Source organism: Sinohyriopsis cumingii, chromosome 2 (assembly GCF_028554795.1).
Source record: "Sinohyriopsis cumingii isolate HCF-2022 chromosome 2, ASM2855479v2, whole genome shotgun sequence".
NCBI lineage: Eukaryota > Metazoa > Mollusca > Bivalvia > Unionida > Unionidae > Sinohyriopsis > Sinohyriopsis cumingii.
Genome location: NC_142962.1, coordinates 83,455,698 through 83,472,645, shown reverse-complemented (window position 1 = coordinate 83,472,645; position 16,948 = coordinate 83,455,698). Strand labels below are relative to the sequence as shown.

General features: G+C 34.0%; 1 protein-coding gene across 1 annotated transcript in view; it reads left to right on the top strand.

The window, feature by feature from the left end:
- The window catches only part of LOC149805294 (uncharacterized), a 190,745-nt gene that overhangs the window by 96,565 nt on the left and 77,232 nt on the right, over positions 1-16,948 (top strand). The window contains exons 26-29 of the mRNA XM_089933887.1: positions 5,317-5,490; positions 9,799-10,051; positions 10,481-10,650; positions 15,969-16,142. Coding sequence (XP_089790013.1) covers positions 5,317-5,490; positions 9,799-10,051; positions 10,481-10,650; positions 15,969-16,142 — 771 coding nt within the window. The remainder of the gene's footprint in view (positions 1-5,316; positions 5,491-9,798; positions 10,052-10,480; positions 10,651-15,968; positions 16,143-16,948) is intronic.

Below are 16,948 nucleotides of genomic sequence, written 5' to 3'. Positions count from 1 at the left end.
TAGCTGGTGTACCTTTCTTCAGCTCACCTGGTAATAGACCAGAAGTGCTTTCGTGATGGTTTGTTGTCCATCCATTTGTTATCCATTTCCATCTAGCAGCACAAGTTTGTTCTTACTGCTTCTCCTAAACTACTTGGATGTTTAGCTTGAAACACACACACATTCATCCCAAGGTCTAGCTGGTCTTTTATGAAAATGGTGCCACTCAAACAACCAATATAGCTACCGCAGTGACTATCAGGAAATCTTATTTTTGCTACTCCTCCTGAATAGCTAGGTATATTGACATTGGGCTTTAACTACAAGATTTGTATGCTGTCATGTTGGTCTTAAATTAAAATGGTGCTGATGTACATGGTGGCCATCTTAAAAATCTTTTAATTGCAAAACAAACTCCCTAAAGAATGTATTTATATGGTGTTTTCATTAAAGGACATCTTATGATGTCTTGTTGGTCCAAAAATGAAAATGGTATTTTTCACCTGACATCCAATCCAACCATCCTAACGAAAACAGTGCTGATACTGACATCCGGTACTGTATAGCCACATTTTAAATATTGTTATCACTAATCTTCCTGAATGAATTATCTTATTAATACAGAGCACCCCTGCTATAATGCAAATTCTGATAAAATGTGGTCATGGCATGGTTGCCAAAATTTTGTATATTCATTCACAGATGAAAAATATTTTTTGTTCAAAGTACATGAAATAGTATAAAAATTTATTACAATTATGGGAAAGAGATCACATATAAATTCGAATATAATATGATCTTGGCATGTTTCCTGAAATTTTAAATATATGTGTATTTTTCTCATACTGGGAAAGATTTTTTTTTTAAGTACAGGAAATAGTGTGTAAAATATTTATTATCATTTTGGGGAAGAGTTCGCATATGAATTTGAATATATGATCGTGGCATAGCTTCTGAAATTTAACAATATCACAGGTTCTTGAAGTGTTATGCCAAATTAAACATTATCGGAAATGTTACTTATTACTGGGCTATGATTAAAGCCAGTAGTTCATTTTGTGATTGTCTTCAATTAATTCTGTATACAATCATTGCTCAAACAATAGCCAACATATTTTTATTCTTTAACTGCATATACAACCAAGCAGCAGACAATACAGTGATTGATAAAAGATTCTGACAGTATAATAAACATCAAAAACTAAAAGCTGCCAAGATGTTTGTTGGGCTTGGCAGTGTTATTAGACACAATCAGTTGACCAGTAAATAATGTCCGCTTTATTTGTTGGAAATTGAAAGGATATGAAATTGTACATGCGTTCAACTTCTCAAAATTTATAAAAGTGACTCATGACCATTGCAGGCCTACTGCACTTAGTTCTTGGGTTTTTCATGTGTATGGGGCTTGCTTATGAACTTGTTATTAATTTCCTATTTTGTATAAAAATATTTTACCGTTATGGAAAAGCAAGTTCACAAACACAATTCATTCTCTGCACTTTGTGGAAAAAAATATATTATCATTTTGGGGAAGAGATTGTGTAAGAATTCAAATATGATATGATATTTAATACAATCGTGGCATGGTTCCTGAAATTTTAAATACATTTACATGTATTTTTCTCATACTCGGAAAAAATTTTATTTAAAAAAGTACAAGAAATAATGTGTAAAATGTTTATTATCATTTTGGGGAAGAGTTTGCTTATGAATTTTAATATAATACAATCGTGGTGTTGCTTCTGAAATTTAACAATATCACAAGTTCTTGAAATGTTATGCCAAATTAAACATTATCAGAAATCTTACTTATTACTGATCCATGAGTAAAGCCAGTAAGTCATCTTTGTGATTATCTCCAATTAATTCTGTATACAATCATTGCTCAAACAATAGCTGATATGTGTTTCTTCTTTAACTGCATACACAACCATGCAGCAGACAATGTGGTAGTAGATAAAAGATTTTCACAATTTAATAAAAATCAAAAACTGAAAGCTGCTAACATGTTTGCTGGTCATGGTGGTATTATTAGATGCAATCAGTTGACCAGTAAATAAAGTCCACTTTATTAGCTGGAAATTGAAAGATTATGAAATTGTACATGTGTTCAGCTTACATTTTTTAATAAAAGTGCCTCGTGACCATTGCAGGCCTAATGCACTTAGTTCTCTTGTTTTACATGGGTATGGGGTTTATTTATGAACTTGTTATTAATTTCCTATTTTGTTTTAAAATATTTTACCATTTGGGAAAAGCAAGTTCACAAAATTGCAAGTCATTCTCTGCACTTTGTGCAATGATTAGTTTAGTAGTTTTCAGTTGTTTCTTTCGATATTGACAAATTCTGAAGAAAAAGTTATATGCATGCTAAAAGTATGTGCTCATTGTTAATTATTATTGCTGTAGTCGTTCAAACAAATAGGCATGCAAGCGTTAATTATTGGAAATTTGCAATGGGTAAATGTACATGGAAATGCATATGAGAAACTTTTAGCAATATGCAGTTTGTACAGACACTGTTTATAGACCCTGGAATGTAATGAACCATGCACATGCTTTGTCTTTCTTAACCTAATTTTGCTGTTAATTTTTCCCATTGAATTCTGACATAATGAGGTGACAAAATTATTGAATAGTTTAAAAATGTATGCAATTTTTGCAATGGAATTACATATATTATGGACTAATTGCAAGCCCCGATGGTATGATATCAGACAGTAAGTAAACGGTGTTGATACTCTGTTCATGCTGTATATTAGACAGTGAATTCAGACACAAAGATCTGGGCAATTTTATTTTGAAGATTATAAATCTGTGTACAATTTTTCAATGGAATTACATGTATTATAGATGAACTGCATGCCATGATGGCACGATAGTAAATGGTGTTGATACCCTATTCATCATATACATTAGACATGAATACACGTATATGTGCCAATGAGTTGTTCTCTGAAAAAAAGAAAAAATACTGAAAAACTCCTCATTAATGTGACCCTGATATTAATGTGATCCAATGTTTGGACCCCAATTATTGTGTTATAGCAGGGTTCCACTGTACCAGGGATTTTCCCTTAAAGATATCTTATGAAGTCCAGTTGGCTCTAAAGACATAATCTCAGTGATTTTTTATTTTTGACCTCTATCATTTATTTTATATACATTTGACCAAAGTTTAGCATTTTAATCAAAATGTATCTTTTATCTTGTAGTATTTCTTTTATCTTCCTAACATTTTTTGCACTAATGTTATTTACAGTTGTATCTTGTATCTTTGATCTTCTAGTACTTTGTGTGTTTTTAGAAGATTACCTTTAATTGGCACCTTGTATCCATTATTGTGCCAATATATCCTTAACTGTAAAACATTCATACCTAAATAAAAATGATGCTTCTCAAACATTAAGTAAGACTTCTTATAATGTCTACCAGTTGTTGATCCTATATAAAAATTGTGCTAGTCAGACCTTGTGTTTTATTTAGCTAATTCAGTTGGTAGAGCATTGGATTCTTAAATCCAAGGGTTACAAGTTCAGTATCCTACCTGGACACCCTGGTATGTTGTCCCCATTGTGTCTTTGGGAATGACACTTACCTCTCATTTCCTCAGAATGATATGGTCATGAAAGTACCAGTACTTAAAGTGCCATTACAACCATCAAAAATAAAAACCAATTTCATGGTCATGGTGGCTATCTTTTATTTCATATTTATCCTACTTCTCTAGAACTGAAAGTGGTAATAACATGGGGTTCTCACTAAAAGACTTTATATGATGTGTAGTTGCTTCTAAATGGAAATGATACAGATCAAACATACAATATGGCCATATTGAAAGTCTTGTTCTCCTGAACAAACAGTCCTGCAGACATGGGTTTTTTATTGAAAAACTTCTTATAATATTTAGTTTGTTCTAAATCAAAATGGAGTTGATTAATGGTAGCAACATTGAAAATATTTTTATCACTACTATGGCAATGTAACTAAAACACTATTCACTATAAGCATTTGGTCTTAAATAAAAATGATGCCAGTATGAAGCCCCAAAATGTGAAAAGTCTTGTAACAGGTACTTACTCTCTAAATGGATGCACGGCAATAAAGTGATTGAAAAAATAAAAACCCATTTGGAACCAAGACATATAGCTTAGGCCTGATGCACCTTCACACACAATGAAAAAGGCAACTAATGTTTAACATCTTGGACTTGAGACTGGACGAGCATGGGTTCAGATCTACTTTTGGATCAGCCTGGGAAAGCTACCATTTTGTGTCCTCTGTCAAGACACTTTGCTCCAATTGCCTTGGCACTACTTGTGTTACTGTGCCATAAAATGCCAAACCACATAAATTATTTTCTTTTAAAGGATGCTCTTCGAGCATCCAGAATGTCTGCCTTGATTTCCTTCCTAAAACTCTTTATACAGCTTCTTCTTCTAGATGGATGGCCATATCAACATTGTCTTTCACTAAACACTATTTCTGCAATATGTAGCTAGTTGTAAGTGAAATTATTATTCATCTGACCACCAACATATTTGTACTTTTGTGAAGGAGCCTAGAAAACCACACCAAAACACCTTGGGTTCAAGTCGGAGGTAACTGCTTGCATATTTTTCTTCTTCAAGGAACTTATGAACATAGTGACATGTACACATGCAAATGATTTTTGACCAGATGTTGTGTATAGTTGCATTCTAATTAACAGGTTGATAGTCAGCATTTTGACTCAGACTGGTTAGCAATACAGGCTTGTATACATTATAACACAAACAAGTATGAATGGATTTTTATGAAACCTGGTTTGGGGATAAATCTGCCGAATACCTTGAATGATGCTACTTCAATATCTTTGACTTTTTTCCCTCGAAAAAATATTATCTATTGATTTAAGGAAATGTTGCATGTTGGTATATCTTGACATTGAGATATGTTCAGTGATTTTCTATCCAGGATATAAGGTTCAAGGCCAAAGACCATAACAATGAAGTTTTCTCTACAATTACAGGCATATTGTGAACATGTTAACTTGGATTTGTGAAACAATATTTCTTGTTACAAACTTTGGTTCAATAAAGATAGTTTCAGTTCTCTGCAGTTTAAAAGAATAATAGGAAAAAATGGATTGAATTCCAGGAAATTCATTTCAGCCTGTATAGTGTCAGTCCAGTAAAGTGAATGTTATGTTGAAATATGAGAGTACTTGGAGTACCTACAAAACATTGAAGTGAAAGCATGTTCATATCTGTCAGAAAGAAAACATTGAAATGAATATTACAACTCTCCATTATTAAGTTTGAAAAAAGTCATATACTTTCTCATCTTTTATGCCAGACTTTTCCTTGGTCAAGTGGTTACAAGATCGAGGACTTTCTAACCTGACAACCCTGTCTAACTCAGAGGGGACACTTCTGATGGAACAGCTGGGCGTGTCTATGTATTTGAAAGAATGGCAGTGTAGCAGATCAGAGCTACTACTGAACTCCAACAGTAGTGGCTGGAACAAAGGTATAGGTTACAGGATTAATGATGAAATTAAAATCTAGTTTCAGTGGTGAAATAAACACAAATTTTAATAGCATTTATACAGTAACCTGCCACTGTTGCATTGGTTACCTTGTTCAGGATGCTAGTACATGCCTAATATTATTTCCTTCTGTTAGCATTTGGAGTCCACAGGATTGAAAATAACTGATCCCAGTCTGATTTCTTAGTCATAGCCAACATGTAGAAAACCTTCCATGTTTTCCTTGGACTGTCATACGAGTAAATGTGTGCCAAGATTGCTTATGGAAATGACCATTATTCTAGTTTTCGATGTATTTTCTGCCAATCTTATACCATTTTGTGTTGCTCTGTAGGTGGTGCTTCTGTTCAGTGTTAACCCCATCTTAGTAACTGGCACATGGGTAAGTATTATGTACCTTTTGTACACTCCCATTCATCTTGTTTTTTCTCTTTCAGAGATTAATATATTTCAGAGTGTGTATGTTTCAGGGTGTGAGTAAGTGCAAGCACAAGAAGACCCATTCATTACACATATAGCCTGCCTATTGTGCACTGGGTTGTGCACACAAAAATGGAATTCTGATATGTTGTTGATGGATAAATAAAGTGTTGGACATGGCAGAAGATTTCCACACCAATAGAGGGAAGAGAAAAGGCCCTAGTTCCTCATCATTATTAAAATTCCAACCCTAGTGATGATTACCTATCATAATGGTCTCATTTTGGCTGCCTTCTTCAGTCTCTTAATGGAGGAATTGTTATATCCAAGAGTGGTTTAGAGCTTGTTTGAGGCTGCAGTGAAAATGTCAAGGCATGTGCTCTCCATGTCAGTGGTACTGAACCTCAGCAGCAATGCTACCTTGGAAATCTTTCTGTTGTGTTGCTGGATTGAGGACTACAACTCCTAGTTCATCAAAACCAGCCAGGAAGCAGGACATTCTGACTGACCATGGTGATCTCCTCAAAAATTCTTTAAATAGGGTTATACTTGATAGACAAAAACAATTAGATCTAGTTCAGTATCCCTCATATCTGTAATTTGCTGGATGAGACAGTCAAAGAGGCAAAGAAAAGAAGCCTTCAGATTCCCCCTCCTTCTATAAGGAGGGAGGGAGATAGTCAGCCTTAGGGAATTTTACCATCACCTGCAGCATCTTCCTCTTTTCAGCACCCCAGTAGGTGTTCAACTAGCCTCCTAATGAGAGATTTGGTTAGATGATATATGGGTCCATTCCACTGTAAAAAATGGATACCAGGTTTGCTTTTGAGAATCTTCTCCTCTATCATGGACCCCCCCCCCAGTTTCTCACACCAGTATAAACAGATTTACCTGAGGGAAGAGGTACACACCCTTGTGCAGAATGAGCAGTTGAGAGGGTAGAAAATGACTAAAGTTCAGGTTTTATTCCTAGGTCTTTATGTTGTTAAGAAAAGGTGGAATGTTTTGACTCATCATCAATTTTTCCACCTTTAAGAAATTTCTTCGATAACACTTCAAGATGGAGACTACTTCCTCAGAGAGAAACTCCATAAGGCCCTAGGACTGGGCAGTCTCCTTAGATCCATAGGATGAATACCTTCTCCATCTTCCTGCCTCACAGTTTTGTCTCAGTCAGGAGGTGTTTTAATTTTAGTCTTTTTCATTTGGTCTAAACTCTGCCTCAATAACCTTTACCAAGTGATGGAGTTAATAGTGGCTCACTTGAGGCTTGTAGGGATCTCCATCCTCAAGTAGTTTTACAACTGGTTGGTACACAGCATCCTCAGAGATACTCTCCCAAAAGATCTATTTACCTGTTGGTCAATGATGACTTGTCTCGGTCTAATTCTCAACCTAGAGAAATCAGATTTCATCCTTCTCAGTACCTCATGTATATTATGATGAATTTCCTCACCACTGAAGGTAGTATTCATGTCCCACCCAACAAGATCATTCAGGTTGTGTCCCTTATGGTGATTCTTATGGCCAGGATTTAGTTTTTGACACGCCTTTACCTCCCTCTCCTAGGGACTCTGAATATGTCTGTGAATCTTGTGTCCTAAAGAGTCTTCCCTTTCCAGCTCCTCCTTTTAGCATAGTGGAAACCACTACTGATTTGGAGTCCTTTGGGATCCAGTATTTGTCACCATCTGACTTGATGGCTCAATTGGGATCAGTTTCTGACTTAAGTCCTGATTCACAGCCCCAGACTTCACTCTTTTCTGTATGCAGACACTCAGATTGGAGATGGATTGTCATCACTATCAAGAGAGTTTAATAGTCCTGCACCATGTGGGACTTTTGTTTCATTTTAATTAAAGCCCATGAGGTTAGGGCTGTTGATGCATGTTAGGCATACTTACATCATTTCTCTGTTATGAGAGCAGCTTCATGGTCATCTACCTTTACTTCTTTTTTCCACTGATCTTTGGCACACAAGAACAAAGACATTTACTCATTTGGTCCAATAATGGCAGCACAGCATGTGACCAAACTATTGATCAGCTTACTGTTGTCAGAACCCTCCTACTGTAAGGTTAAGTTTTTGTTTGGGGCCTTCTTTCTCCATTCTAACCAGTAAATTCAGCAATGCAATAGCAGCAGATAGTGTGTTACTACTATTAAAATGAATTATAACATTTCTTACCTGTTGCAGGATGCCAAGTTTCCAGTCCAAGCTAATATGTATTCCCTTATCTAGAATTGAAAAGAACATGATCTCAGTCTGATTACTTAGTGATTACCTTTTCAAGGCAGTCAAGTCCCTAGTGTAAATAGTTCCTCCTCTAGAACTGATCAAAACATGATCCCAGTCCAATTCTGTAGTCATAGCCAGCATACAGAATACCATCCTCTTTTCATTTGTACCAAAGCTTCAGTCATGTGGGCATTTTTGCTATAGTAGCAGGTAAGTATTATATAATTAAAATTAGCTTTACTCTCCCCAACCCATCCCCAAACATTTATGTTATTTTGTAGAAAATATGTTCAAGGCACCATTTATTTTAGATATTTTTTCAACCAAATGAAATGGAAGTTCTTATCAAAGTCCATATTGCAACAAACATGATTTTCAGTAAACTTTGAAGAAAAAAAAAGAAAAGAAAAGAAAAACTCAGAATCCAGCAGGGAAGTTTGAACAGCAATACTATCTAGTCTCTATTGATTGCAAAATAAACACAAATGACATCTGAATACCTTCAAACCTCCCACTGACCAAATGACAGCAGCAAAGTCTCCACCACTGTCCAATGGGTTTTAAATGACAGAAACTTGGCGTAATGTCTGCATGGTGTGATAATGTGTGTGTGCAGATATGTGTGTATGTGCGTGGTGATAATATTTGACAATACTAAGTCATAGCAACTATATTTTGCTTGTAAGTGTATTAATTACTTCAAAGAAAAAGATGTTTTTACTTTTATTCAGATTTGACTTTTCAGTCACTTTCTATAGACTCACATGGCAAGAGCATGCACTAAATCCTCTTGGGTCTTTACAACACACTTTATGAGTCTCAAAAAGAACCCAACACTGTGTGTAAATTTAGCTGTGTTGACAGCTGTTATTACAGTTTTTAATGATGGATGTGATATTTAATTCATATTGTGGTCATCATCAGAAAATATCTTTGCTGACTAATCATTATACTTGCATTATTTTTAGAACAGTGAAATTTTTTAAAACTATAATCTCATATCCAACATGGGGCAGGAGTGTGATGCAAGAGAGGCAAGGCTATTTTTACATGAGTAAATTACTCACTATTCCTCTAGCTTTATTTCTATATGATCTATGTTTTAATATTTGTTTACTGGATATGTTACATCTGTGCTAAAGTAAATATATTATTTACTTTTTAAAATCTGTACTCTGATATGATGTCAAATTTTACTACTAGTAACAATATAGATTTGTTTTGTGCTGTTGTATACTTCTGTGTCAAAGTCCAAATTATAGGATTTAAATTTATTTCAAACAACCTGGGTCAAAATCCACTACTTTTGTTTCCTTTGTTTCCACCATCCCTTGAAGTTTTCTTTTGCACATTTCTTGTATCATTCCTATCAGTTCTTTATTTAAATTTTTCACTTATGTTATTCATTATTTTTAACTCAGTATGTGATTTGATCTTGTTTAATAGAGAGAAACATATAAGTTCTAACAAATTTTGTTCCTATCTTTTTGAAAACATGTTACATTTATGGCAGTAAAATATGTTTAACATAGATTAGTTGACATTTCTTTCAAGTCTAGGTTTTAAAAGTCAAATTAGACAAAAATTGTGTGATTTCTATCATTTTGAAATTCTAGCTGTTCTTTTTCAGCTTGCCCAGTAGACATTGATCTTCCAGTGCTTCCTGACATTCTCTCATGTCACATTGGTGAAATCTGTACCAGTGTTAACTGTTGTGTGGACATTTCCCTTATTGACCGAAACATAGAATTCAATGTCCATGTGGATATTTGCACTTACATCATGACAGTAGGCATTGAGAGATACTTGCATAATGTCAGCCTTTTTAACTACAAGTTTGGGAAAGAGGAAAATGTCTGGTTGATGGGGGTCTTCAGGATTGAGTAAGTGCATAATTAATGTGAAACAAGTGTATTAAGATCTACTATAAATGTGTTAGGTAGGTCACATGCTTTCACATTTTAGTGAAATTTTAAAGACAATAGTAATGTTATACTGAAAGTTTCTAGCTTTGTGGTGGAAAATTCAGATAATTGAAAATTTATAAAAATATTTAATACACTAAACTAGTAATGCAGCATTTTGATTAAATCCCAGTTAAGATCATAACTATATGAGAATGTCAAAAGACATGATTTTCATCTTTGTTAACATCTCAGCAGCATGAAGAATATATTATTGAACATGCAGGAGATGAATCATTTATGCTTATACCTGAAAATTTAGACAGTAAATTAGAATCCAGTTCTTCGATGTATTTGACATTTGTATAGTAATCATTACTTCTAATTTGTTGGACATATCTCTTCCAGCTTTATTATCCATGATCTGACCAGTAAGAATGAGTATCTGGTTAACCTTAACATCAGTGTGTGTTTGGAAAATAGCAAGAGTGAAGACTGCACTATCCATGTACCTGTCTTCAGGAACACTCTCCTTACCAAAATTCCATGCAATCCTACACCTGGTTTTAATATTCCAGGTATGACTGTACAGTCTGTGCACCTGTTTTCCATAACATTTTTCCATAATTATAGATTGTCATGTTGATATGGGATTTTCATTTTAAAAATCCTGATAATTTGTTGTTGTTCCTAAACAAAACAAGGATGCTGTGCCTATATCCTACATGACCACAATAGTAATTTTCTTAAATATCTTGTTATAGCAAACGTCTCCTGAACATACTGCCATAGCAACATGAGTTTTTAACTGAAAACAATTTTTGTTTATATCTTGTTGGTCTAAAATGAAAATGATGTTGATCAGACCTCCAATAAAGTGGCCATGGTGGCCATCATGTAAACTTTGTTATCACTGTTACCATTGACAGCATGGTTGAATAAATATGGTGTTATCACTAAAACAGTTTTCGCTATATAGAGCTGGTCCAAAATGAAAATCAGCAATGGATGATGTCACTATATAAAATTTGCCAAATCTTATAAAAGTTACTTCTCTTAAATGGATATGTATAGAGGCATGATTTTTGCTCATTTGGTATATATCAGAAGAGCATTTTGTCTTGCATCCGGCACATCTTAGCACAAGTTTCTTACCACTCCACATTACTGAGAGGATTACTAGAAAATATTACAAACACATTGTTCAAGGTCTAGTTGGTTCTAAATGAAAATGTTGACCCTCAGACATCCAATATGGCAGCCATATTGAAAATATTTATCACTACCAATCCCAAACAGATTGTTATATCAAGTGGGTTTTCATATAATAAGGATTTATTATGATTACTATTTAGTCTTAAATGAAAATTGTGCTGATCTGACATCTAATATATATCTCATGATGGCCATCTTGAAAAGCATGTTATTGATTCTCCATCTGAATGGATGCTCATATTGACATAGTGAGACCAGTTATCCTGTATTGCTGCCATGATTGCCATCTTGAAAAATCTTATCACTATACATCTTGGGTGGTCATATTAACATGAGTACAAATTTCTGAAAAAGGTGATTATCTGACAGTCAGTAAAGCTGCCACAGCAACCATCTTGAAAATCTTTTCACAACTCTTTCTGATTTGATGGTCATATTAACATAATGTTTTTAATGAAAGATTTCTCTTAATGTCTGGTTAGTTAGTTCATAGTGAAATGGAGGGCAAATCATCATTGGAAAAGATTTCTAATGATCTCTAGATGACCCAAAATCAATAAAGGTGCTGATTTGACATCCAATATTCCTGCCATAGAAGCTCGCTTGAAAAACCTTTTGGTGCTACCCTTTTAATGCTGAGCACCAGGAGAGGCAGCTGCTAGTATCATTTTATAAGTCTTTGGTATGACTCAGCTGGAGTTTGAACACCCAACCTTCCACATCCAAGGTGGACGCTCCAACCATTTATGCCACCAGAGTGGTCTCTTAGCCTTTTTATTGCTTCATTTAAATGAATCACAAAAACTGCATGAGATTTTCACCAACAGTCTTGTCATGTCTGGTAGGTACCAAACGAAAATTATGCAAATATAGCATAGAGTATGGCTGTCAAAGTGACCATCTTTAAAATCTTGTTATGGTTACTTTTTGTAAAAGGATGGCAGTATTGACATGTGTTTTTTCACTAAACAACTTCTTATGATGTCAAATTGGTCCTAAATGCAAAAGGTAAAGATTGACATCCAGTTGTACAGCTATGGAAGTTATCTTGAAAATTTTGGTTTAGCTATTTGTCCTGATAGTCAAACAGCCATGGGTTTTCATTAAAAACATTTTGTGATGTTTAATTGATCCTAAATGAAAACAATGTCAATCTGAGATGCATCTGATGAATATGTTAATGCAAAGATAAGAAAATTGTTTTGTTACCAAATTTGGCATGTTGGAGTTTCTCAAGAATACCAGATGTGGTTTCAGTACCATGCAGACTTCCAGAATAATAGCACAGATATGATTGTTGTAATCAAATCTGAATATTGGCTTGTCTGGGTGTGCTCCAGAACCAGGTTTTCATACTAGCTTCAGTGGAGTTGATAATGGAGCCAGACTAACTTGAAAGGAGTACCTTAGACATTTTAATGGTACCATTATTTTCATGTAAAATGCCTGCATGATCAGTGTTTTGCTTTTAGTGTTAGGGTATATGGAAATATAATCTAATGTAAAAAAGCACAAAGAAGGTGAAAATGATAGTAAGCCTTTTGTAAAATGTTGAAACAGTCAGAACAGATGTATAAAGAGGAGTATTCAAATACTTGACCATGCTTGAGTAGAAGTAGGAAAGACAGCAATTACATTTATTAAATATCATGTAATATTGATTTGAATGTTGCTTACAGTTGGGGAGATGATTTGCCACCATTACTTGAAATTGAAAACAAACATAAAGCTTATGTTGAGTTGAAGGTAAATATAAAACATAGCTAATTTTCACAGAACATTATAAATGCAGAAATTTAGAATCAACATAATAAAATTAAAAAATGTTAATAATAAAACATTTTGATCAATTTTCTTTAACAATAATATTATCACAGTGGATAGTATTACAAGATATTTTAAATATCAATGAAAATGTTGGGAAATGCCTGCTGTGGCAACAGTAGAAAACAAATATCTATTAAAACTGTCTTGTCAAGAGAGAATGTGTTTCAATTTTATTTTTAATTTGTTTGTAATTTAATCATAATAAATATATATTTTTAATTTAATCATAATAAATATATATTTTTAATTTAATCATAATAATTATGATATTCCAACTCAAACACTGGCAAATCTGCCTTGACAAATATGTCATTCAGTCATACTGGTGATTCAGCCTCATAGATATTAGCCTTGACTATTCTGTCATTCAATAGTACTGGCGATTCAGCCGCTTGTGCATGTCAGCAAATTGGCCTTGACATTCTGTAATTAAGTAGTGCTGGTGATTCTATCTCATTGATACTGCATGCTTCTCTACCAGCTTACCACAACTAATGCTTTGGAGGGTGAGACTCAAGGAATGCCAAAGATATATAAATATGTACTGTTTAATAATTGTTTATTAGTTGTTTAATTAAAAATTTAATATACTGCTTAATGCTATCTTATGTACAGTTCATCTGTCCATCAATCCATCTAGCTGTACCTCAGGCATTGAATAAATTGGTGGTTTCAGTTCTCAGTCCATCTGTCCATGATCCCATAAAGTTTACATTGTGTAAATATGATATTACAACTTCCACTCAAATGTGAAAGTAAATCAACTGTCATGGCAATGCCTGTAAGCACTTCAGTGAGAACCCAATTAATTAAGTGTTTACTTGGTAGCTAAACTGGATTTATTTTGACAACTATTACAAATTTAATGCTTGTTTTGCATGAGACACTAGCTAATTAACAGATTAATTGTCTTAGCTGATCACAATATTTGTAAGGTACCAACATCAAGTAAGATCCATGTGTAGGAATCAGTTTAATTTGTTGTAAAGAGCACACAGTTGCTTGTTTTTATTGTTGATTATTATTTAGTGTTCTTGAACTTTACAAGTACTGTTTACTGACTATTTTTTTTAGTAAAGTCAATAAAGAACTGTTTTTAGTTATTGCTCTGTGGTATCAACAAAGTGATTGGTGACATTTATAATGACCACCTTGAGGTATTTAATCAGTGCAAACATATTCAGCACATGACTGTGTAGCCAATGGTTTTTGACCAGCCCAAAATAAACACTGATGTGGGGATTGACCTAGCATAGATTTTATGTAATCTGGGACTAGTCCAGAATACACTTTGATGCAGGTTTCTTCTATGCCCTTTGCTACTTGCCTGCATACACTTTAACTCTGATTTCCCAGGATTACTGAACTTGGTGTAATATTTCTTAAATGTTGTTTTTTTTAGCATTAAAAGACAGCACACATATTAGCATTTTGACCTGGATTGACCAATGAAAACTAAGAGTTACCCTTAAATATTTCTATTAAAAACTCAAAATACTGAAGGGTTCTGTTGAAAGAAGTTTTGGGTTATTCTGTCTTTTCATTTCACTTCTGACAAATTTTGCCAATTTTTGACACAAGACTCAACAATTCTCATAAGCCATCTTTTATCCCTCTATTGCTTATAATACCTCAAAAATATTTTGTGCCTTTGGCTTCTAACTCTCCAAATTACAACAGTGTGGTAATCAGTTTACAGCTGGTTGTGTACTTACGTTAGCCACTTCTTATTCCATTTACTCAGCATGCATCATTTTACTGGTGGAGCACTTTTGGTCCCCAGTAGACTGGTTCTGGTGGTTTCTGTAGTATGTGACTTGAATATGTAAAAATACTGTTTTCTTTAGAGGTTATTTTCTCCTTTTAAAAATAAATAAATCTGTGCATTATCAAAAGGAGTAGATTTCAACTATTAAACTGTATGTGCAGTAGACAGCCTTTAAAATGGTATTGTTCTGTACCCCTAGTAGAATCACATATACTGGTATGCAATAGCTACAAATGAGTTTGAAAGTGGTATGGGTTGCCAATGAAGGAATAAGTTGTTACAAAAAGTGGAAAATGCAATCAAACATTCTCAGTATAGAAGGAAAAGTGAATACAATTCTGCTAAATGAAAGAGTTGATTCATTTTCCTGAGAAAATGGTTGTCAATAAGCATTGTCAGTATACAATCTGCAACAGTGGGAAGATGGAATGGAAAGAGGTGGCTTTTGTAACATTGCCTTAACTAGTACAGAGAGTAATAGATTTGTGTACCCTAATATTATTTACAGGATTTTAAATGATTTGCACCACAATTGATGATTATTCAAAGTTATTTTAAATAGCAGTAATATATGTTTTATCACATTAATTCCATAACATACATATGATCTTTAACTGAAAATATGAAATATTTAAGATTTACTGATAGCTTTCATGCTTTAAATGTAACTGTTACACAGATCTGTGTGAACCATCTCATAAAGACCACTTTTCTGTCACAGATTAGGTGGCCTTATAAAAAGTGGACCACACTCTACCTTGATCTGTTGAAGTCATCATCTCTTCAGTATTCTCCAAAGTCAATCATGTCCTGCTTGCACCTACATTAAACATTGGTCTGGCATATAATGTGCTGTTGACAATACTCTTTTTTATATCTGATTTTATATGAAAACAATAAAATTGATTATGCTATCAATTTGGGATGTTGGCAGGACTTGTATATCAATATCTGTAGATAGTATGATATGAGTTATGGACTGCTTGGCTTAATGTTGTACTATTTGACGCTTTTAACAATGCATCAGAATTGGCAGGAGGCAGTAATATCATTTATTTCATGCATGCATCTTTGTTTTGCTTTCAGATTTTTCTCTTGACCAGTGGATGTACAGTCTTGGTTTCACCACAGACAACATTCTTTCTGGGACAAAGCTGAACAAACTAATGGATGAACTAGGACTTACAAGATTCCTCAAGACGGACCAGTGTGATATCCACCAGTCACCCTACACTCCAGCTACACATGGATGGAGGACAAGTTCAGTGACTTGACTATCAGTAGTTTGCATTGTTTTTTATGCCCCCATAATATCTATGGAGGCTACATATAGGTTACTGTTATCCATGTCCATATATCTTGTCATATCTTTTTAGAGATAGTCCATTGTAAAAAAAAATTCACTACATAACTCTTTAATGACTTTATTGACCAGATTTTGATTTTGAATATCTATATCAAGTTTATTTTCACATTTAGAAAAAGTAAATATGGCTTAAGTCAGACTTGAACTTTGCCCTTCAGTTTTGTTATATGCTGGTAAGGGTATCTGTGTCATGTTGACACATCATTTTCAGCTCAACTGGACATGAAGCCAAGTAAGCTTATCATAGGATTCTTCATTTGTTATGTAACATTTGTCATCCATTCATATTACTTTTTTACAACTTCTCAAAACTGATGACCAGTTTGCACATGATGTTTAAAGGAAGCATTCTGGCATCAGGCCTTTCAGATTAGTTCACTAGATGTTGACACATCATCCAATATAGCCACTATTACTAAAAATAGAAAAACATTTGCACAACTTTATCTAAAAGTACTGCTGGGAAAAAGTTGACCAGCATTTTATAACAAAGTGTCTTTTATAGAGGCCTAGTGTTGAACAAATGATCCTGATGTGCAATCAAATATGGATGAAGACTGGAAAAATTTTGGAACATTTATTTGCTTAACATGTGCAGTCTGCAGCATTGGAAAAAATTTCTATATAATTTCTCAGTGATAGAATTGACCATTTAGCTTAAATACATGGCTTTGTACATCCAACAACCAAGCCTACCATT